General features: G+C 38.3%; 1 protein-coding gene across 2 annotated transcripts; it reads left to right on the top strand.

Moving 5' to 3' along the window:
* Positions 1 to 3,019: 3,019 nt before the first annotated feature.
* LOC106158127 (uncharacterized) lies at positions 3,020 to 22,826 on the top strand. Of its 2 annotated transcripts, none has more exons than XR_015330868.1 (3): positions 3,020 to 8,135; positions 20,454 to 20,524; positions 21,073 to 22,826. XR_015330868.1 is itself a non-coding variant. In XM_086994437.1 (3 exons), exons 1-2 carry the CDS (start codon positions 4,739 to 4,741, stop codon positions 20,502 to 20,504), a joined length of 3,444 nt encoding a protein of 1,147 aa, XP_086850563.1. In that variant the 5' UTR covers positions 3,020 to 4,738; the 3' UTR covers positions 20,505 to 20,524; positions 21,073 to 22,826. The 2 variants fall into 2 exon arrangements, 1 of the variants encoding a protein (XP_086850563.1); XM_086994437.1 differs by having other exon boundaries at positions 3,020 to 8,131.
* The last annotated feature ends 513 nt before the right edge of the window (positions 22,827 to 23,339 follow it).

The raw sequence follows: 23,339 nt of genomic DNA, 5'->3' as shown, positions 1-23,339 counted from the left end.
CAGGAAGTAATGTGTCAGGAACAATGCGGGTTTCATTGTGAGCGATGTCTCAACAAACGCAATTGCCAAATGTTACGCCAAACCCAAACGCGCGCCTATGTCTCCTACATGTGCCACGCGTGCCACGTGTTCTGACACGCGTTGCGCCAAGCTAGCTGTCGGCCTAGGAAGCTTGACACCTCACCACGATTGCTGGCCTTGCAATATATCGGGTCCCATATGCGTTCTAGGATTACAATAGTCTCTGCAAACAGCGTAGCTGTTGGTGGTAATGTAATTCCTATTGATCAAGTTTGCACAGCTGAATCCATGCCTCTCAGCGTAAGCCAATAGTGTTTGATGTTTGAGAACTGAACCCAAAGAAATACCCAATAAGCCCTGGGAAAATATGAGTGAAAATATAAATTTTTTCTCAACATTTTCTTAGATATTCTCTTCTAAACATTTACATTCGGCGGGATTACATGTAAAAAATTTGCCTTTTTGGCGAAAAAGAAACGTTTTCAAAGATCGTGACTCTAATATACTATATAAATCAGAATATTGATCAGACATACTTTGCCGTCACAACTATCATAATTACAGCATAACTTTGATTTCTAGATTAAGATCTGGCCTAAAACAGAAAACTGAATTTTTAATTTCAAGAAATACCCATCACTAACAATAGTCATTTTTCCTTCTGTAATTTCTTAGTCCTCATGCCTAATTTAGTTGACTATGTATTTTGTATAAACATATATGTAAAACAACCTAATGGTGTAGAAAGCGTGTAAAATGTCATTTGTACACATTTTAGTGCTCAATAATGTATTATATTACATACGTTAGTCATGGTAAATCGTTTGCTGTCTGTGTTAATCTAAGTGTCTCATATCACCTCATCTCACGTCAGTAGAACCGCTATATTTCTGAACCAAAATTATAATTATACGGTTTCACTGAGATACATACAAGTACATGCAATGTGCCCCATTTGCCTTCCAAGTCTGGAAGGTCCGTTTAGCAAGTGAAATGGCGTTTTATATTAATTTACCCATGCAAAAAATATCTCCAAAGCGTCGTTTAATTATGGTTCTCCGTGTTCTACGTTTTGTGGCACGCTGTGGGCCTAGGTCTTGTTTGTTTGTTCTTTTGTTTATGTGTTTGCTTGTTTGTTTGTTTGTTTGTTTGTTTGTGTATTACAGTTCAAGGTTTCTTAGAGTTGCACACGGTGTATATATATATATCTTTAACCTAGAGATAGTAATAATTTCTCATTACTGCAAGGCGCTATTGATCCACGTTCGAGACGTTAGAGACATACGAAAAACCATGATTCATTACAGATGCATAGAACACCGAATACTAAGAGAAAAATCCTAGTGCTATTTAGTATAATGAATCAGTCACAACAAGTTACATTTTTCAGAATGACTAATTTGTTGTAAAACTTGGTAATAATGGTGGTTGGGGGTTATCACTAAGAGCACCACTTACACCACTTCTTGGGTAGTTTGTTCTTAGGGAAGTAACAAGATTGAATATTTTGGATTTCAAAAAAAAAAATACACCTTTTACTCTGAGTTTATGAATGAACATATTTGAGAGAGAAAATCGTATGTGTCAGCACAGACAGAATTAACATTTTGTCTATTTTTTTATTTTTTTATTTATTTTTTTTTTTTTTGAGAAATGCGCAATGCTACTTGTAAATCATGCCACAAACAGATGAAAACTGTGTTATAAGACACCATACCGCAGATTCCTTAACTACGACAAAACTGGCATTATTGGCTGATATGAGTGGTGTTCGGGTTGTCAATAACAGACTGCTAGACAATTGGTTCATTGTTTTTCCTAACATATCAACCCAATGGGATGCTGAAATCATTAGCCTACGATCAGACTCGTTTCTTATCGTGTTCTTTATTTTGACTGACGCCAGACATTGAAGCAATAAAACATCAAATAATGGCAAAGGAACTCCAACACATCCAAAAGATCTCAGCTCGTCTTTTTACTCAAACTCACATAACACTGATTTTAAAAGAACTTCACTGGCTATCTGTACATGCATGCAAGGCTTTTATTCAAACTTTTAATATATGCTCATGTTGCTTTTTATGGACTGGCACCATATTATCTTTGTAAACTTGTACCTCATTACTCACCAAATCGCACGTTAAGATCCAAGGGCTAGTTATTATTAAAACATCCATGTGCAAAGTTTAAAACATTTGGGGAAAATCTCTTGAATACGCTGTCCGGTACGAATGGAATCAGTTACCAAGAGAACTTATCTTTCAAAAAAATGTATGACTGACCATTTTACATTTTACAGAACGTTACATTAGGACATTTTTTCTTTTTACTTTTAGTAAACAACTTTTAAATCTAAATTAATGCTTTTAACTTTGCATTTGTTCTGTATTTTATTTTTTAAGTCTTGTTTTTTTTTAAGTCTTTATTTTTAAGGATTTTTTATTCTAATTAAATTTTATTATTATTTTATTTATTTCATTTGTTTATTATTTGTATTTTTATATATTTTTATTATTTTTAAGATCTCTTACTTAATTGTCTACTAATTTTTACATGTACTTTTATTAAAAGAAGCAACCTGTCAGCATGATCAGTATTTATACAATTAAAGGCAGGTTTGAAACGGGCGAAAGAAACTGCGACACGGGACATTTGATTCCAAGTACACAGAAATACAACGGCAATCTTTTCAATCCCTAGATTGGTACGGCACGTATATGCTGCTTCAAGACGAGCCTGGGATCGTTATTCTATGTTCTTTGATCAATGCCTCTGGGCCAATCTATTAAAAGATGGGTGTTGTTTGCTCTTATCATTTCCTCCATGTACCCTTAACGCCCCAATGCTTCCTATAGCAGATAAACAAAGTGAGTCAACATTGGCAAAAATGGGCCAAATCCTTTAATCGAAATAACAACTTCCAGAGCAAGCGAGAAGCCAGTTTGGGCCCCAGTCCAATTCCGATTCCTTGTTTTCACTTGGTGATGGTCTTAACAAGTCGTGATTTAGTGTAGGCGGCTGACTGAATGCGGCAAGAGATAGGGCAAATTGGAAACACGATCCGAACGGGTTTCCTCGTTTTTTTTAAGACAGTGCAATTTAAAATCGTTTAGCACCATGGGATCTTGGATTTAAGACAATTCACAATTTGAAAACCATGTTTGTATCCAATTGCTGGGCAGCCGAGAGCGTGAGAGTTTAACTGATGGGAGCGGTTAAAACACGTTTAACATCCAAATTGTTATGGACAGTCGATACTTTGGCTGCGCTGTAAGTGGTTACGTAACTTTGACACCCACCACCCACGGTAGTCGGGGCGCTCTCATCTATGTTGTTCAAGCTTAAAGACTGTGAACCTACACAGCAGTTTAACAGATATGTTTTTAACATCATTGTGAGGTCATGTCTGATAATTCTGATTAAGTGTCAAATCTGAGGGTATTGATAAGAGATCGGAGCTCATTAATTACTGAAGAAAGCCATTCACCAGTTGAACCACTTGGACTGTACCTGTACCAAATTATGTCAAAAGTCTCTGGCGTACCTGGTGCTTAATGATAAAATTTGATTAGGAACTTAACGGGGTGCTTTGGTCACCGGTGGGCTATAGACAAAGGTCACCTTAGCTGAAGATAAACATCTTCAATACAACATGCGGTTTTCCCAGAAAAATCTACTCCAAATTCCTATCTCAAGAGCCTGTTTACAACTGGAAAATACATGGCTGATATTTGGCCTAAAACAAGACATTTTAGCCACGTGTGGATTAGTTCCTTGCAGAATAGTGGATAATACCATATTACATCAATGGAGCAAAGGAAATTCCAAGCTGGAGGGGTGATTTCGCGACATATGCAAAATATGTCTTTGTAAAAAAGAGGACAACAAGGACAGTTGATGTCAATGGATAATATGAAGAGTTAACGTCTAAAAACTATACCGCATACTATCCGATTTATTAACTGATAACTGTAAACTATTCAAACAATATAGAGAACTGTTGTTTGATGTTTTGCCACAATAATTCTTTGAAGAACTTCCAGTCATCAGCTGGCAACAACACGGGAAATAACTTCACTGTATGAAAACCAAATTTGTTTCGGTGTACAATTCAATATAAGAGGCTTACGACTGATAACGAAATCTAAATTAATTGTGGACCTGTTCAATAGGGACACAAAAAACATATATATTGTGAACTAATATCATAGTTCCGTCTATCTATATAAAAAGTTACCGGATGAAGTGTATCGGACTTAAAGAGGGGCTCATTAAAAAGAGAAAAAAAAGTATGACAAACGGGATACAGTGAAAAACGACTATTATAGATTCGTCTTTCCAAACAAAAATTTTACCGGTTGAAGTTAACGTGATTGACACCAAGATCGTAAAGAAAAGAAGATCAGTTGGAATATGAAGTTAATACACACAGCAATTAATACATCTTAAATTAAGATTCTAAAATCTGAGAACAAAGGACAAGTGGAGCATTCATGAGTTCAGATTCTTAAAAATGATTCTCAAAGAAACGCATCGGAAGACAAAATGAAATGGAAATGTGCTCTGTTCAACAGGCTTTAATAACAAACCGGCTCCTATATAACGTGCATTAAAGCAATTACAATTCGTAAATGTGTTTTGGAAGGTATTGGAGCGCAACAGGACAAGGATAAGTAAAACCCCGGGAGAACGAAACGAGATCGATCGGAACGATATGGCGGCCCCTAGCGAGTCGTTCGCCAAGTTTTTATCCAACGCCTTGCCAGATGTTCCAAAGTTTAGTAAGGATATTCTCAGTTTTGGCCGGCACGGTGCAGCGGGTGCGGAACCGGCAAAACCTGACGCCAACGGTTTCTCTATCCCTAGGAGGCCCGTTAAACCAAAGGGAGGTAGCAATTCACAGGGTACCGGTAGTAAACCAGAAGTATCTACTAGTAGCAGCCCACAGGCAACAAAAAAATCACAGGGAGCTGGTAAATCACAGGGATTAAACAAACCCCAGGAACCTACCAACTCTGTCAGTGCAAAAGCTACTGCTTTACCTGTTAGCAAGTCACCACGTGGTTCTCAAAGGCGGCAATCATCACGTGGCTCTGCCCCCAGCAGACGATCACCACTTCCTCGCATCCAGGAAGATGTCGCCTGTACCGAGACGCCTGGCGCCTGGTCGCCTGGTCGCCATAAACGCGCTTCCAGCGTGGGCAGTGAAGATGTGAACGTAGATAATGATTTGTTATCTGTTCCAGACCACCCACCGCCGGTAACTAGGCACCCGCGCGTGCGCTCGCCCTACCCCAGTAGATCTAGGCACCACAGCTCTGGGAAACCCCGTAGATCTGGCCAGTCTCACGGGAAAACCCCAAACGGTCCCAGAAGCGGAAGAAACTCTGCAGTTTCACCCGTTAACCAAGAGGAGCCGAGTGGCTCCGGTCTAGATGAAAGGCAGGAGTCGTACCTACGTGCTCCAAGCCCACTGGAAATAGCAGAGGCCATTAACGAGCTATCCAGTAATTTAACCTCACACAGTCACGCGCATTCTTTTCCCGCGGGTCAGAAACACGGAGGCCCCGCTTACAGTGTTGAAACTGAGTCACTGAAAAATCCTCATGGACTGAAAGTTAACCACAAAACTCACGCCAGCGGTGATGAATTAGATGCTTATACACAGGGTAAAGCCACCAAATCGGAACATAATCATTCCCATCGAAGAGAACAAAAAGAAAGGGAAAATATTAAGCGCCAGGAAGAGCAACTGACAAAGAGCGGAAACCATGAAAAGCATGGCGCCAACCAAAACAGTCCGGATCAGATAAAACGAAGCCCACCTAAACAGCGTGGCAAAGCCCTTGAAGAACACACAGCAGAGTCAAAGGGATCAGTAGAAAAGAAGGATTTTCTCCGATCGCCTAGTGCGCGTAGTAGGTCAAGGTCACCTCGACCATCGTCAAGGTCTAGGTCGCCGCAGCCGCCATCTACAAAAAGTTCAAATTCACCTACACTTTTATCTAGGTCAAGATCCAAGTCACCCCGACCTCCATCGAGGTCATCTTCAAGGTCACAGTCAGAACGGTCTCCATACCTTGACTCTCCAGCTGGGGTGGACGGTGACGTAGACAGCTATTTAACGACGCCTTCCCCGTCAAGACACAACAAGACACCGGGTCCCATTGAAAGTTCAGCCAGTGCTTCTTACAGCCCAGGGAATAACTCCTCCGAGACAGAGCACCGTTCATCCAGCAGCGCATCGGACGAGCAACGTCAGCAAAAGGCCCTTGGTCACTCTGTGACGCGCGAGGAAGCGAGACCGCGAGACTACAGACTGTCACTCGCGGCAAGGCAAAGAAAATATTCAAGCAGTACGTCAGAGGACCAGAGCGGTTCCTTTGATAGGCCAAAGAGTCGGCCGTCTCGACAGTCGCCAAAATCTAAACACAGGGTCGTGCAATCAGACGCAACTTTCTATAGTAGCTCTCCTACTCAGAAAACTAAGAAAGATCACAGAAAGGATATTCGGCCCAGTTCGTACGACTCAAGCACGCATGGTTATAGTAGAAAAGAAGCTCACCATCTTGACGCAAGTCACGACCTCGATAAAGAAGTGGAGGAATACTCAGATTGTCCGCAGAGTTCTTCCCTTTACGGAAAGCACTCACTCAACAGGCCTAAGTCCAGAGCAGCGTCTGCGCAGGGCCGGGTCGGTTCTTTAAGTGAAAATGACGATGAGACCGGTAACAGTCTACTAGTCCCAGAGGAAAGAGATGTGCGCCGGAACACGTGGTCCAGCACTGAAAAGATGCGTGATCAGCAGAAGCCTGAGAAAAGACCCGAAAGTGCCCCTCACAAACCGGGTCCGCCAGCCAGGTCTGTCATATATTACCAAAACCGCTTCATTACCGTGCCTCCGAAAGAAGTGACGAAGGGGGGGCCTGCAACCAACGGGATCACTAAAAACGAGAAGACGGGCGTTAACCCAAATCAGGATATTTCGAGTAAAGTTGTTCGCCCGGCATCCGAGCCCCCGCCGTTGCTGCAGTCGCCCTCGTCAGATTTAGCAAGGAGGCGATCCGCTTCTCGTGCCAGTCAGAAAGGTACACGTGCAACCAAAGACAGCGAAAGTGATCAGAACGGTTTAAAAAATGGACAAGATGCGAATAATGTTAAACAGTCCGACAGGGCTTCATCTCCGCAAAAACGCAGAGAATCTCAAAAAAGGGATCATAATATAGTTGCGCAATATGTCCCTGATCCAAACGATAGTGAAGTTAGCGACGCGTTTTATCCTCCAGAAAGCGGTCAACGCAAATCTAAATATACGCGCGCCTTTAGTGAGGACATCGGCTGCGCAAACAGGCAGGCTGCGGGCAACAATCGTGACGATGACAGAAACGACGGGAAGTTTCCGGATACGCGCATGCGTCAAATAGACCGAAAGAGTGCCCCTGAACTTACAGGAGATGAGTACGACTCGAGTGATTTTGAGCTTTTCTCGTTTGAGCATTACTTCCGAGCTGCCACCCCACTAAGCCGGAGGCACAACAAATCGGTTTCTGCAGTGGAAGCTGGCGGAGCAGACGAACGCGATCGATTGGCCCGCGAGGATTTCCCCGCCAGCGGAGGTACTCAATCAGCACAGCACGACGAGATTGTGAATATCAATGAGGCGGGTCGCAATGACGAGAGTATCGAGGAATTGTTATTAAAACAGCAGGGACAAGGAGCGTCTACGTTACAGCCTAATGATAATAACAGTAATAATAATAATAATTCCACAATTTCTCCCGAGATGGCGCTGGCCTCAAATCCAAAATCGGACCCTAGAAGTGACATGGACGCCACCAGCGTCTCGATGGATAATTTAGACGATAAAAGAGAGGATTCCAAAGACAGCGTTGCTTTAAAATCCCACCGAAAACAGAACTCCACTCTGCAAAGAATTTACAAACGTTTAGAGGATAACAGACTGGAAGGCAAAGGAGGACTGGATCGCAACATTCTCAACCCAGGCACTGATGAGTATTTGCTATTGAAAAAAATTCTAAACATTGTGTTCATTACGGTGGGATTGTTACTTCTCCTCGCCGTGATTGGGGTGATCATTTACATCAACGTAGGTGAGCTTTTGGGCATAGAATATCCGAAAATGGATATAAAGTAAATCTATTAGCACATACATGTATGACTCCATAAGCTAGTAGTGTACAATAGCGGTAAATAGTAGTATACATATTCGCGTAATTCGTAATAGTATAATATGTATGTTGTGTGTCGCTCGTGTTTTTCTGGTATCTCATATAATCTTTGGGGTCTGTGATGGTGCTACGCATGTACGTCTGTAAGTATATAACGGATATATAAGAAATATTACAAGAACATTGTACATTCCTATAGACATTTTAGCCTCGTATTATGTAGTATTAGGGTGGGTGTGTTTGAGTTAAAAGTCCAATTATCAGTACATGTACATGTAACCGTAATATGTCATTACTTCCATAATACACCTTTCGCTTTATTCTGTGATAATTTTCACCTCGAATGTAGTTAGCGCTTTATAGGTCACGTTAATGCGGCTGGCAGTAAAGTAGCGTACGTATCGTATATTCCATATATATTTGATAATTCGCTATGAATATGAAACCCGCATCATTGCAGTGCACTTGCGTTTGTAGAGATGAAGGTGGTTGAACACACATATTTGATCAGTTGTATTTGCGTATTAACTACTGGTGGATCAAGCAGTGTAGAACAGGGAGGATGGCTACTTGGGTAGCAAACAGGTCGATCGCTTGCAAACAAAACGAAAGCAGAGGCTACCCTCTACCAGGGTGGCAGATATTATAGGCACATTTCCACAAGCCACACAGTTAGAGGACCATATTTAGTCAGACACATATTCTGTGAATATTTAGTGAAAAATCAAATCTGTGGCCCTGGTAGAGGTTAAGCAGAGGCTACGTTTAACCACCTCCTCCCTCCCCACTGATGGACTGTTATCTAGAACCTCTCCTTCTCGCCTTCTGCCTCCGTTATTTCCACGTCAAAATGCAAGCATCTTCGCGGGGTGCAGTCACGTTTAGTTCGTCTATATGAAAAAAGTCTTCCATAAAAGCACTTAGGAACAACATACTGCAGCTTCGCAGTTATCAATCACGAAGGATCTCGGTGCAGTGAACTTAATGCATGTCGTAGTTAAAGCCTCGGATTTCGATCCTTTAGTGACAGTATGCACTGATAATGGATTCTTGCAGATAGGAATATGTATTTAATGACACAATGACTTGTGCTGGGTGAATTACTGAGATGAGTACGATAATGTAACTGCGTCTTGTCTTCTGCGAAATGAATTTGCGGTTGATGGGATGTTATTATGCATCAATATTGTTTATTATTATTATTATTATATCTTTCTTTAGATTAGAAATGTTCATAAATTGGAAATGTTCATACTCAATATACAAAACCATACCTGCGCATTTAATGTAATAGAACGTGAAAAGTGGTTTGTCTCTGATAGCTTTGCTCATGGTCTACGTTTTAGTGAAAATACGAGAATATTGCGAGTGGAAAACGCACTTCCCTTTTTCTCTTATTAAAATTTGGCGAAGCCATATCTACGCATTTCATTCTATACGTCTGCCTATTTTAATATCCGTTTCCTTCCTTGCTTTTTGACATAATTAATTAATTAATTAATTAATATTTTCACGAGATGATAGAATTACCCGCACAGTACCTTCAAAATACACTGCAGGTCCCATTAGAGGTCAGGAGATAGGCTTTGATACTACCGCCCACTTAGGCCTAAATTTTGCCTATTTAATTACCTCCGCCAAGGAGGTTATGTTTTCACCCCTGTTTGTCTGTTTGTTTGTTTGTTTGTCATCAACATAACTCATAAAGTTATAGACCGATTTTGATGAAATTTTCCGGAACTGTCAGAAATGGGCAAAGGAAGAGATGATTAGTATTTGGTGGTGATGCGGATATAATCAATCAATAATCAATCAATAGTCAATAATAATAAAAAAATCGCTGCCTTGGCGGAGGTCTGAGCTCTCGGGATGCTTTTCTAGTTTACATTGTGAATGGATGGAGTGCAACAATGGAGAGGGGGGCTCCCCCCCCCCCAACCCCTCCAATTGCACTGGAAATTTTATGATTCTAATCGTAAGCTGGTAGCAACCATAGCAATGTGTTAAGAATAATATAGCATCTGCTTAATCTGATATATGCGATCGTGTTTTATAATCAATATCGTCACCCACAATTCAGATAAAACCGAACGGCTTGCGCATAAATATTTCAACGCGAAAAGATAAACCTCAGCTTTATACATGTATCAAGGAGTCGTCGTGACTTATTTAGATAAGCATGTTGCCAGCTGCGTAACTTATAAGGCATCTAGGCCATTTATTCAGCATGTAATATAAGCTGGTGTTTGAGGAAATTGGCAATTATTGCAGTTAGGCTGTATGATCACACTGTATTAAAAAAATGTAATCAGCGTGCCCATATACACATTGTCGACTATGCAGAAAAGCTGTGCAAATAGATAAAGCGTTTTTCGTTATTAAGAGTGCCATACATATGGCTGATACCTGCTACAGAAGTATGGTATGTCAGCTTGCGTAGTTATTAAGCCTATGTCGCGAAATTAGTCCACCTGCGATAAAGATTCGCGCGTCAGTTTCTAAGCAAATACACAATAGCAAGCGGCCGAAATACTGTGGAAACTAGAGAAAGCTGGACTAATGAGATATATGATGAATAATTATAAAAATTGCAAACTTTTCTTTCTTTGCCAACTCGAGAAAAAATTGATAACATCTCGATCTTTTTCTACCGAAAACTAAATCAAATAAGCTATTCAAAGTGTAAAGTTTCAACTAATTGCATGGTTATTAAATGCTTTCTACTTTTCTCGTCAGTAATGCTTTTTTCAAATGCAGTAATTCTGCATTGTCTTCTAAAACGGTCTCTAACTGACACAAAACATGCGTTACAAAGCCGTTCAGCAAATAGTGCAGTCATATTGATCATTGATCTCTCCCGATATTAAGCATCATACAACGACGCGCACTCCAATAATATCGCACGTGTCAAATGGTTTGAGCCCGTGCGTTATGCCCCGTTGACGGCCCGATGCCAGAATCATGACGTTTGTTATCGGTAATGGTTATTTGCTAATGGATTGTATTGCCTCTCCCAGGACCAAGCAACCTATTAAAGATGAGGCACGGTCATATTCATGGGGTTCCCCAGAGAGCGAGGTTTGCAAACGATAAAGGCCCTGGTTAGCTTGAAGTAAATGCCGTTCAATATCTGGAGGTTCAATGAGAACGTTTTAGTCCTAGGATAGTTCTATACGAAAAATGGTGTCTATATATGGACTAATGTGATAAGACGCTGAATATGAATTTGAAGATTAAGTCTTTTTTGGATATTCAGCTAATATCATTCAGACGGAAAGTTTGTTGTTTTATTTTTTAAATACAAAATATTTAAAAAAAACAAAAACAAAAAACAAACATCCCACATAAGAAGTAAATTGACCTCTTTTCAGATTGAAACATATCTGAGACATTTCAATATCTGCTCTTATATATTATGTCTGGCTGGCAAGTCCCTGCCAGTGTAGAATACTCGCTTAATGTCAACATTAAGACGCGCTGTTTGCCACAATATCACCTCCTTAATTCACTGACATCGCGTTGCCTTGGTAACAGCACATGAGTGAAAATCACATTATAATTGTTCGAGTATTGTGTTCTCAGGACTGCGGGTAGATAATATTATGAATGTCATATATTTCCATGATATATTGAATACGTAATGCCGAGTCCACGTGCATCTCCGGGTTTTACAGTATGAACTCAAGTGTTTATGTCATAATATGTAAATCCATTGGTTTTTGAAACTTGGAAATTTTACATACAAAAAAAAAAAAAAAGGATTTAGCAATGGCAAGAGATCAGATTAGAAAAAAACGTCATTGATTGTCAAAAAAAAAAAATAATAATAATAATGAAATAGAATAAAATATGAGAAGACAATTAGTAACGTCTGACCAAGGCCCAAGATAATAGTGACACAGTCTTGTGGTTCATTTGAATCATTATCGAAGTAAAATGCGTAAGATGCAGTTAATTATCCATCTTCAGGGTTTACAACATTTGCACAGCGGGCGGATACCAAATTAGCGCTGTATTTACTATCGGAAGCCCCGCGATCGACAAATGGATTTGTTATGTCTTGCCTGGATGCGACGAGCATTGAGGTTCTTACGTACTCCCTACTTTCTGGAAGTTGCAGATTGGTGATTTGTCGCCATGTTTAATGTTAGCGATGCTTGAAGGCTGCAAAACTTTAGAAAAATAGAATGCATTTTTTTCTGAATTGACGAACAAACCTCTTACAAAGGAAATGGGTTTTTGTATTTTTTTCATCGAGTTATTTGACAAGGTTTATGTTTTTGATTAAGTGCTAACTTCAATGCCGAGTACGCTACAGCTCAGTATTGATTTTTTCATATAATCTTATCATATTCCTTGAGAGTGTGGTGTATTTTAAGGTTGTTTTTATGGAACTGTTTTGGCATTTCGTCGTAAACTTACTTTTGGTGCAAAGTATATATCACAAGTTAAGCTGATGTATTGTACATGTAGATTGATTCAAAATAAACCTTGTTCATAGAACATTTATTTACACTGTACCTCATATTCTACCAGAAGAATAACCAGAGAGAAACTTTGGAATTTTAGCTAACAAGAGGGAGGTTGAGGGACAAAAAAATTAATTTATATAGATATAGTGTTTTAGGAGAACGCGTGAGTAAAAAATGAGCTAAACTCTTCAGAGGTTATTGAAGCACAAAAAAAAATCAAAATCATTGGAAACCTCTGCTTGGCTTCGTCTTCACTCCTGGGAAATAACCTCCACCGATTCTATTATTCAGCGGAGTTTGAACTTAAAGCAAACAGTAGGCAGAGCTCTGAAAAAAATCCCGTAGGGATGAAATAACCTTATATGAAGGCCAGACTGAAACTACAGATTGCCGGCTCTGGAGAATCGGCCGTTGGCAACGGTTCTCAGACACTGGTTGTGGTTCTGTCAGACATGTTGGTGTTAAGATTTTATAAGTCTCGGCTGGGAATTGAGGAGCCGCCAGGTTGCGCATCTCAGACTGTTCAGTCACTAAGCGACCATCCCGTTACACACACACACACACACACAGACACACACAGACAGACACTCACACAAACAAACAAACAAACACACACACACACACACACAATCACATCTTTGCTTCTTTACCATAAACCACCAGGATGAAAACGCAATATATACTTTAGGTACTCGGCCATTATATACTATTCACAGAACAAGACTGGTTTTCCTTAGTAAAACACTAGGCTTCGTCTTCAGTCTAGGTTACGACAGGAAGAAGGGGGTGTCAAGCTAGCTTCTTGTCATGTGTATTGGTAAGTTACAGAAACCGGATTTTGCAAAAATACCCCGATTGCGGTCTCCATTTCAACATACGCAAGCTCGCACGCACGTGCACGCACAGACATAAACATAAACACGTGCGAGCATGCACACACTCACACACACACACACACACAACACTTCTAAGGAAAAGATCCAATCGATGGGGCCAAGGGCCCACTGCAACAACGGCAAAGTCCATTAACATTAAGACAAGAACTCAGAGCGAGCCGACCTGCGCCAAGACTACTCCGTTCTCATTAATGAATGAATTAATCGGTGGATCGGTGCCAAAATCTGGTCGATTCTGAGGTAGTCCACGTCTGACCTGCTCTGAAAATTTTATCAAAATCATTCCGTAATTTTGTGAGTTAGACTGGTACCAAACCAAGAAAGGCAAATACATACATTGTATCCTACATGTATTCGGCTGGCAAAATAGTTCTGGTGCGTTTATAAAGCGGGAATACCTCATACCATTTAAAATGTAATCTGCATCACTTGGGTGTTTGCTTAAAATGAAAAACAAGTAAGATATTGCACTTACAAAAAAATACAAATTTCTAAATGTCGTTAGTATTCGAACATGGATAAAAAAATAACGAATTACATTATTTCCAGACTTTTTTGTGTCAATTTTTTTAATATTTCGAAAGGGAACGAGAAAAATCTAGAACTGCCACTGCCATACTGGATATATACTGTATACATAGCGAAAGCTGTTCTTAAACAACGATACAGAGAATCAGATCCTCCTCAAAACAATATCGATTATCTGTCCTAACCTGGTTAACTTGGAAGCTGCTCACATTGCAGGGAAGCGCTGACAAGATTCATAGTATTGTGCTGTGGTTTAATTATAAAGAATGCGACTTTAACCGCGATAAGACAGACGTAAATGTGACCTATATCAAGTCGTGATTAAAACATATCTGTGTGATTCGAAGTATTGATAGAGAATGATGAGACACGTGGGTTTTGTGGTAAACTAAGGCAATTATTTAAGGATTTTTTTGCAAAGCATAGTCAGACTCTTAGAATTGTATCTGGCTATATACATGTATATAATTATCAACAGCACGATGTTAAAAGCGTGTTTCATATTGCTCGTTTGTTAAATAAGGATATTGACTACGAGGCAACCGATCAGTCTACCTACGGATTCTAATATAGCACGCTTAAACCGGTATTTCTAAACCGAGGCTTCTTCCGCCGTGAAATATGCCAATAATTAAAAGATTTTTTTACGAAACGTTTTGGGTCATATGCTTTTATGACGTTGTATCAGTTTGTTTCCTTTGTTGAATTACTTGATTTCTGGATTGATCTTTGATATATCTTGACGGGCATAGATAAGATGATAAACGCATGACCGTTCCACAGCCTTCTTGCCTGCATCATTCAGTCTCTACTGGTTATATGTAACTTGGGGACCATTCAAAATGAAACTACTGTTATACATAGATCGATTTAACTCCTCTGGGACTCTCTCTCTCGCTGAATGAAATCAGATTAACAAATCAACACACCTCCCTTTGTTTCCAACGTACTCGCATAAGCACCAGCTCTTCTGTATTCTAGTTTACGCCAGTCTGGTAATCTGGTGGTCAGCAAGTCAGCAGTCAGCAAGAGTCTCCGCGGAGTTGGTCCGTCTACGTAGAACGATAGTTTTATTTGGAATGTGCCCTTAGAAAATCACTAAGAACACCTGTGAAAGACTTAAGTGAAACGCGTTTCAAAAGCTATGCCATTCAGACAAACAAATGTAAAAAGCAAGGAAGTTTAGGTATAAATTTAAAAAATGAGAAGTGAACATGAAAAGTGGAAAAGATTACACCAAAGTTGATCGGCAGTAATATTGAATAGCAAAATGCGTCTTAAAAATCTTCAAGATAAGAGCACCAAATTTGTATTGAATAAGTTTTTTTTTCATTACTTCTTGATTATTATTCCTCATCGTCGGAAAACGTTTGCAAAAAAAAAAAAAAAAAAATGCGATCCATTTTAGACATTTCTCGCAGCTCTTCCTCGACTTTTACTCACCATTGGCATAACGTATTGATCTCTCACTGGAACCCAGGCCCGCAGCAAATATTTGCCTGCAGACAGATCAAGGCAATTACGGGATCAATAACATCATTTGTCGCTGCCTCCAGCTCTTGTGAGCCAAGGGTCCAGGGGTAACTTTGTTACTTGTGTTATGTTTCGATGCATCTTTCCCTACTGTACATGTACGTGCCACAGGGTCCGCTCGAAGCATGTTACAAAATTATTGTATGGGAATTAGGCCTATTGTATCGCTTATACTCTAATTTTGTGTACTTTTTCAGAGCCCCCCTCCCCCCTTGATATTAGAGAGTTGTATGTCACCAAATACCGGGAGTTCTGTACATAACCATAGGTTTCATGGAGATTTGGAGAGATATAGATCACCCATATGGAGATACAGTAAAAGATAAGTTAACTACGACTCGGAATAACTCAGGGTAATTGCCAGTACTGTTTATATACTTACATAGGAAAAGATGATGGGGAGACATAAAAAAAAAAACAATGAAACACACACTGTACATAACGCCCTGGGTGATTTACTACAGTGTCATAGTATTACATTTCAGTACTGTCAGTCATGCTTTCCCGCATCTTTCTTTATCTCACCAGCTTCTAGGCGACACCAGGAATGTTCTAAAGCTGTAGATTACTTAAGAGAATCTAATAAAGTAGATAGACTTTATACATGTACGTACTGTGTAAGGCTAATTAAGCTGGTATATTATTTTATATTATTCCATATTTATATTACTGATTACCTATGACGAGATGACCAAATGCGTCCATCTTCCCTCTAAATTTTGTTGTTTTCAATACTGTTGTGGTTCCAACTGCACACTTGAGTGCCTACACTCTTACTTACGATGAAGGGTATACTTTATGGTGTGTTTTTTATCTTGATTTTATTTTATTTACTGTTTTTTTTTTTTTTTTAATTTTAAGTTATCTAGTTAAAATTATTTTTATTGTTGTTTATTTTCTTATCTTATTTTTATATTATTATATTTATTCACTTGTTGTTTGCTTATTTATTTATTGTATTTATTATTTTTTTTCATCTATTCACCTACTCTCATATCTTTTATCTGTTACCAAGGTTTACATGTCGGTAAGTAGATTAAATCCCGGGAAGAAAAATATGGTAAATTCTGAGTTCCGTTTCACAGCAGAACAGAAGTCAAATGGTGGTTTCAGTTTTAAGCATTGTTTGTATTGTTATTGTACTTTCTTTTGACAGGATAAAGCTGCAGTAGTATGATGGCTGAAATAAAACAACTAGAACCCTAAAATACGTTAGCCTTGTCTAACTCTTCCGTAAGTAGTTTGTAAAGTGAATAGTGGTGCAAGAAATTGTAGGCCTACTGCTACTGTACAAATTCCTCCTAATCAAAAACTTTTTTGGTAAATTCAAAAATAAAAAAGTTACTTAACGTAAAAGGTCAAATACCGTACTACTACCGATTTATAAGTCGACAAACTTATCTGACTTTTTCGGTCCATAAGTTAAGACTACCATGTGTCTAAATCTGTGTGAAATGGGACCTGGATGTCTACCAGTGACGTCACGTTGCTGTATTATCTGCATTTCTATGCTCACAGTGTTTGTGCTTATCTGGCAAATATATTGTACTGTCACCATTGTATCTTCAGCAATGCTCACTAAAGAAATGAGGGAATAAATGCGTCATTTATTTTTTTTATTGTCATTTTATTGATTTATTTATTCCTATTTTTATTTATCTGTTTTATTTATTAATTATATTTATATTTTCTTTTGCACTATACATTTTTAAAAACCATTACAGTGTATATTACTAGTACAAGTAAATACTATGGTTTGAAAGTATCGTGACCCAGTTGCTTGCTGTCGCGTAGCAGTCACTTTGCAGTTATAAGTATTGCTTTAGATTTTGTGATAATTAAAATATGACGCCATAGGAACGTCTCATATATTGCAGTTATTGTATCAACTATTGTATATACTATTGTAGTTCATTATAATTTTTTGCATTGCATTAAGTATTGTATCAAACTATTGTATATACTATTGCAGTTCATTTTAAATTTTTGCATTGCATTTGCATTGATTTTTGTTACCCAAAATGCTTCGCTCGACTTATGGTCTGAACATCATAGGCTTTCTGCTTCATATTATAAAGAAGTTTGATACATTGTTTTGCGGATTGCCAAGATATATGCTTGTAACGCAGCTCAGTTGGTTACATTGTTTCATACATTGTCAAACAAAATGTTAAAGTGCACTGAAGTTGTATTGCACCGCCTCGCATTTATTGTATCACCTTATTGTTGCGCCTAATATCGTTCGGCATATGCACAATTGTCCGAAAATATTGTTGAATACGATACAGTTTTCTACAATTATGTCAACATTGCTGCAGGTTTATTATATTGTTATTGTCATCTTCGTTTCATGGCGCTTTTTTAAAATTAAAATGCCACACTGATACAGTGTATATTCTGAACTTACAATAGTTACATATGATCATATATGACAAAGAATAAAATGATGTTATGTTGTTCATATTTAACAACAGAAAGCTTTCAGGGGCAATTCTACAATATAACGTGGGTTTCACCAGCATATGTCAGCATAGTGAAGAATTCAAGTGCTATTTTAGGCTCCATTCAGAATAGGGGACTAACTAGTCCGAGGGTCAAGTATGGCGACCCACTACCAAGCTTGCAGTCTAATCCGCTAATAGACTTTGTATAGATATCCCGAGGGGAAGTATTTAAGTGGGTCGGCCATATTTGACTCTCGGACTTGTTGTTCCCCTATTCTGAATGGGGCCTTACATCCAAATAATGACCAGAATCAATACTGAGGTCGGTCACAGATGCTACCCAAACCCATTAGTGATTGCATGCTCCCTGTCCGTTTGGCGACAAAATTTATATCAATTATCCTAATTCATCTGCATTATATTGTAGAAAGCAGTAAAGGCGGTATGGAGAATATCAATAATGGACACCCGCATCTATTTCATTATTAGGCTGGCTGAACCAATACCTATTAGTGCGATGGTGCATCTTCACAGTTTTGTGATACTGTACATGTATTCCAATGCATAGCCTTTATACAGCCATTGCTTTTGTAATGGTTATGAATATTTTACTTCGATGCCAGTGCGATTTATGAAACCTGTTAATGTATTATAGTATATATATACACGCTTATGATTGAAATACAGAAATACGGGGTACAGTACCACCGTAGCGTCAGGCCAGAACACATTTAGCGGAGGTATAGACTCCATGGTAAAATACAAGGCTGTTTATTCCAAGCAGTTTCAGGACTAATTCAGTTTTGACATTTTCATATCTGAATACTCAGTGTAACCCTTGCGCGAGTTTCGATAAATATATAGCGACAAAAAAGAAAAAGAAAAATAATTATTCATTTTACAAAGTTTTATTATCATAAAACATTATCACCTGTGCATATTTTGTTTTATAACAGTAGGAACATCAGTTCGTCCTTTTAATCTTCACATTTTAGGGGCCTTTTTAATTCGATATTTTTTAAATGGATCCATGATGCTATATGTGTCATGACATGCGTATATCATGACTATTGACAAAACACCTATTACTGAAAGTGATTTTTTTTTCTGATGAACGTTTTATCATCCCAACGTTCAGCCTCCACGCAGAAATTGAATATGACAATGAAAAACGATATATTCAATACAGTCTTCTTTATAGTGGTCTTTCTCCATGCGAATAAAAAAGGCAAAGCAAAAGAAGGCGGATAGTTTACTATCTTCATGATGAAAGCTAAATAAGATGTTGCAATATGACATCTGTACGTTGCTACATAAAAAGTAAGTACAGTGAGTAATGAATCTGCAAAGAAATTGAGGAAGACGGTTGAGTATAACCAAGTTTAAGTATCACACGAGTTGAACTTAAGAAAGATAAGATAGCACGTGCTCCCTATCGCGGTGCATGGCTTGCACGTTAAGAGGAATGCACGCGATTTTTGTCAACAAGAATAACATCCTCAGCTGTCATTTGCCATTTTACGTGTTCGTAACAGAGAAAAGGCAACCCTTAATGTCGACGCATTCAATATCCTAACTTGTAATCTCCGTACAGTAGCAAACATAATAGTCCCAAGCAAACAAAAGGGATTGCTCTTTATACCAGTATTTGCAATATCCTGAATAATCAGCTTCTGTTTTATGAAGCGTAGCAGAGAAAGAGACAGCACTTCATATCGACGTTTTAAGCTCTCTGTGTTTGAATGACGGATCGATAGTTATAACCGCTTGTTGAAATTGTTTGGGGAACAGGTCTCCGGTGTGGCGTTTGCTGATCTCCAAACACAGCCGGTAGTCTTAATACAGAAGTCAGATTAGCTCCACAACACGTGCTATTGACTTGTATACCGAGATGCGTCGCGTCTCGCTTTTGTTGTAGTGTGAATGTCTTTGTTCAAGCTAAATGATACTAAACAGGGGAAATTTGAACGATTCCCCTTCTTGGCCACTTGGTCACTTTTTCATTTAATATTAAAATGTACTTGATCATAGTTATGAGGACTCATCTATTTGATTTACTCATCAATTTGAATTAATATTTGATTGGATTGTTATGTGATTTATTGTGTAAATAATGCCTTTATATTTCTTCACAACTTTTATCCTTTTGTTTTATTAGCTCCTGTTATTCAATATTTACATTTTTGTTTTATTTATTCATACATTTTCTCAACGACAGCCGTTTCTAACAAAATACTTCCTGGTCAGATTAAAACATGCAATATTTATCACATTACGTCTTGCAGTGCAACAAAAATTGAACATTTTTCTGACTACAGCGATAAAATACGTTTTTTCTATCTACGGAATTTTTTCTTTTACTTGCAGCTAAACAAAAATGAGCGGCTGCCTGAAACAGTCCCACTTCATGTGACGTAACCACTAACGGACCAGACAAGGTGAGCAAGGTGTGCAAAAAAAAAAAAAAAAAAAAAAAGAAAAAAAAAGACAAAAAAAAAGAATAATTATTATTATTATATGAATAATAATGATTGTTATTAAAATATCAGAACTTATAGAAGCACTATGAAATATATATATATATATATATTGGAATATTTTAGATGGTAACATTTATAACATTATTATTATTATTATTATTATTATTATTATTATTATTATTATTATTATTATTATTATTATTATTATATATCTTTTTGATTAATTTATTATTAATAATAACTTGATAGATAAATATGTAGACATTTGTTGAAGGTGCTTCTTTCATATAGCTGATTTTTTTTTTAAATTGTTGCACAGATGTACATGTAGTCCTACCTAAAAGGAAGATGGTGTGACAAAATCTGGTCTATTTATTTATTTATTTATTTATTTATTTATTTATTCATTTAAATGCGAATGAGACATACATGCAGAAAGCTCCATGTCTAAACCCGCACGCTTTACCTGATATTTAATTCGTCTATCTCATTTTTTCCTATTCCAGTTACATTTCCATGCTCTGACACCCACAACTTTAGGGCGCAGGGCTAACTCTGGGTAAAAGAGGAAATAAAGAACCGCTATCACACAAAGGTGGAACGCGTTTAATGTTTATGTGGTGTTCTTAAATGTCGGCGATATCACATGATATGACATGGTATGATCAGCGTAATGAAGAGCTTAATGATGAAAGATCCTGAAAGATTCTGCGTTTGTAGCAAATGGACTACATACAAAACGCCGGTTGGGGACGCTGCGATATCTCTTGACACAGCAGGAAAATTGATCAGACAAAAATGTGTTTCCCGTGTCTCCTGACATTAGAGGTGTTAGGCGGTTACACTTTTTAAAACAGCAAATGTACCGAACCTGGCACCTGCGTCTAGGATGACTGTCTTCTAGCATCAAAAGAGTCCAACGTACACTCTTTTTTATGACAGCAAAGGTGACAGACGTGAACCCTGCGTCTGCCATGTCACATGACATAAGACACCATGACAGGTTGTACCTTTTCAATAGCTAGAACTCGGATCCATCATATGTTAGATTCTAGGCTAGAATAACAATGTCTCACCATGATTGGACACGAGTGCCTGCGAACAACATTATTTAGGTGATGGCCTGAAGATCACCATAATGGCGTCTCTTCTGACCCGACATGATATGGTGTTCAATATTGGACGCATTTAGCGCCGTATGCCAAATAACATTGAGACCAATGACATAATATTGAGACAGGAGGTAAAAACACGTGAAACGTGTTGTATTTTAATTGGAGCTGCCCTCTGCTCTTCGGATCCGGCACCATAAGCTCAAATTAATGATTCAGAAAGAGTCTGGCCCAATGACCGAACCAGACTAGATAGTACCCCGAGTTTCAGTCAACGATTGGTGGAACCCTTCTCTCTCTCTCTCTCTCTCTCTCTCTCTCTCTCTCTTTTGCTACATGTCTCTAAAGTCACCAGCAATCTCTGAACCTCAGGGTACCACATGTATCTAGCCTGGTTCATTAGTGGTACACCCTGTGTTCCAGAGGTTACTGGAAACGCCTTAATTATCAACGTGCCTCTACCCGTTTCGGTACAGGTTTTAGCTTTTTCTGAAACTCGGGGCGGGAAGCCTGATATAAATATATGTATGCATGTGGACATTAAATGGATGCCACTGCCTTTCGGAAGAAAAGATGGATTAATAATTTGATTTTGAGAAAAAAGACATGCATACGTTATAAATATCCGGTATGAATATACAAATCGATTCGTGACTTGCGCTGGAAATATGTTCATGGAATAATACCCGTCACGGTTTGTGTCCCTCTTCTTTGGTGCATTTCATAAGGAGCTTCCATTTTCTACCCTGTCCCCATGATGATTAATAAAATAATGATATTTAATTAAATAAATGTCATACATTACGTGAAGATCGGAAAGCATAGTCTTTGCAGTGGGGCACTATTCCTTAATGAAGTACACGCATTTTGTCTCATTCATCTCGATGATGGAAAGAGAAGAACAGGCAGTAAAGTTCTTTAGCCTTTTCTAGTTATTTATACACTTGTGTCATATACGAAATTTGGACAAGTAAGAAAGATTATGTGTATATACTGTGTGTAACCAATCTTCAAGATAACCATTGCCTTTTTGGTATAATCATAAGATCACATTTATTAATTTTTATATGAAATTAAAAGAAAAAAGCTGCCTTTACTATATCCTATTTGTCGAATGTTCAATAAATATCTCTTCTTCAATAAATGTCAGTTTGTTTGATTTTCATAGTTACAAAAATAATCAATCACAGAACTAAACATAATAAAAAATAGTAATAATAATTATTACAATAATGAATTAATTAACTAATGGACAACCATAAAAATGTTCCATTCTTAGCCCGTTTCCGACCTATCCTGAAAATGATATCGAAATCTGCCTATTACTTTGTGAGTTAGACTGTAAACAAGTAACCCAACAAAGGTAAAAACATTACGTCCTTGGCGAAAGTCATAGTAATGGCTTCGTCACAAAAACATTGTGATTGAGATGAACGTCTACCAAAGCACGGAGTATTGTGATAGTGGAGATAAAGTGAGCAATTGCACTCTCACATCCTTCTGACCGAGTTGCATTCCTTTCATCAGACCCTATTTAGGATGCAATTGGTTAGCGAACATCAGGCATTTTTTTTAAAGAAACACTCGTGTTTCATGATTTCCGACATCGAAAGTGTGGGCTTATATCTCATGTGACAAAAGCCTCTTCTCGTGAGAGAGAG

Source organism: Lingula anatina, chromosome 8 (genome assembly GCF_051362555.1).
Source record: "Lingula anatina isolate TDL-2025a chromosome 8, LinAna3.0, whole genome shotgun sequence".
NCBI lineage: Eukaryota > Metazoa > Brachiopoda > Lingulata > Lingulida > Lingulidae > Lingula > Lingula anatina.
Note: the sequence above shows the minus strand (reverse complement) of the source record. Positions and strands in the feature narration are given on the sequence as shown.

What these genes read in the sequence shown, in the direction of transcription:
- LOC106158127 (XM_086994437.1), top strand. Translation starts at nt 4,739, where the DNA reads ATGGCGGCCCCTAGCGAGTCGTTCGCCAAGTTTTTATCCAACGCCTTG. An exon ending in GGGTGATCATTTACATCAAC is followed by an intron (nt 8,132 to 20,453) that starts GTAGGTGAGCTT and finishes TTTTACTTGCAG; the next exon opens with CTAAACAAAAATGAGCGGCT.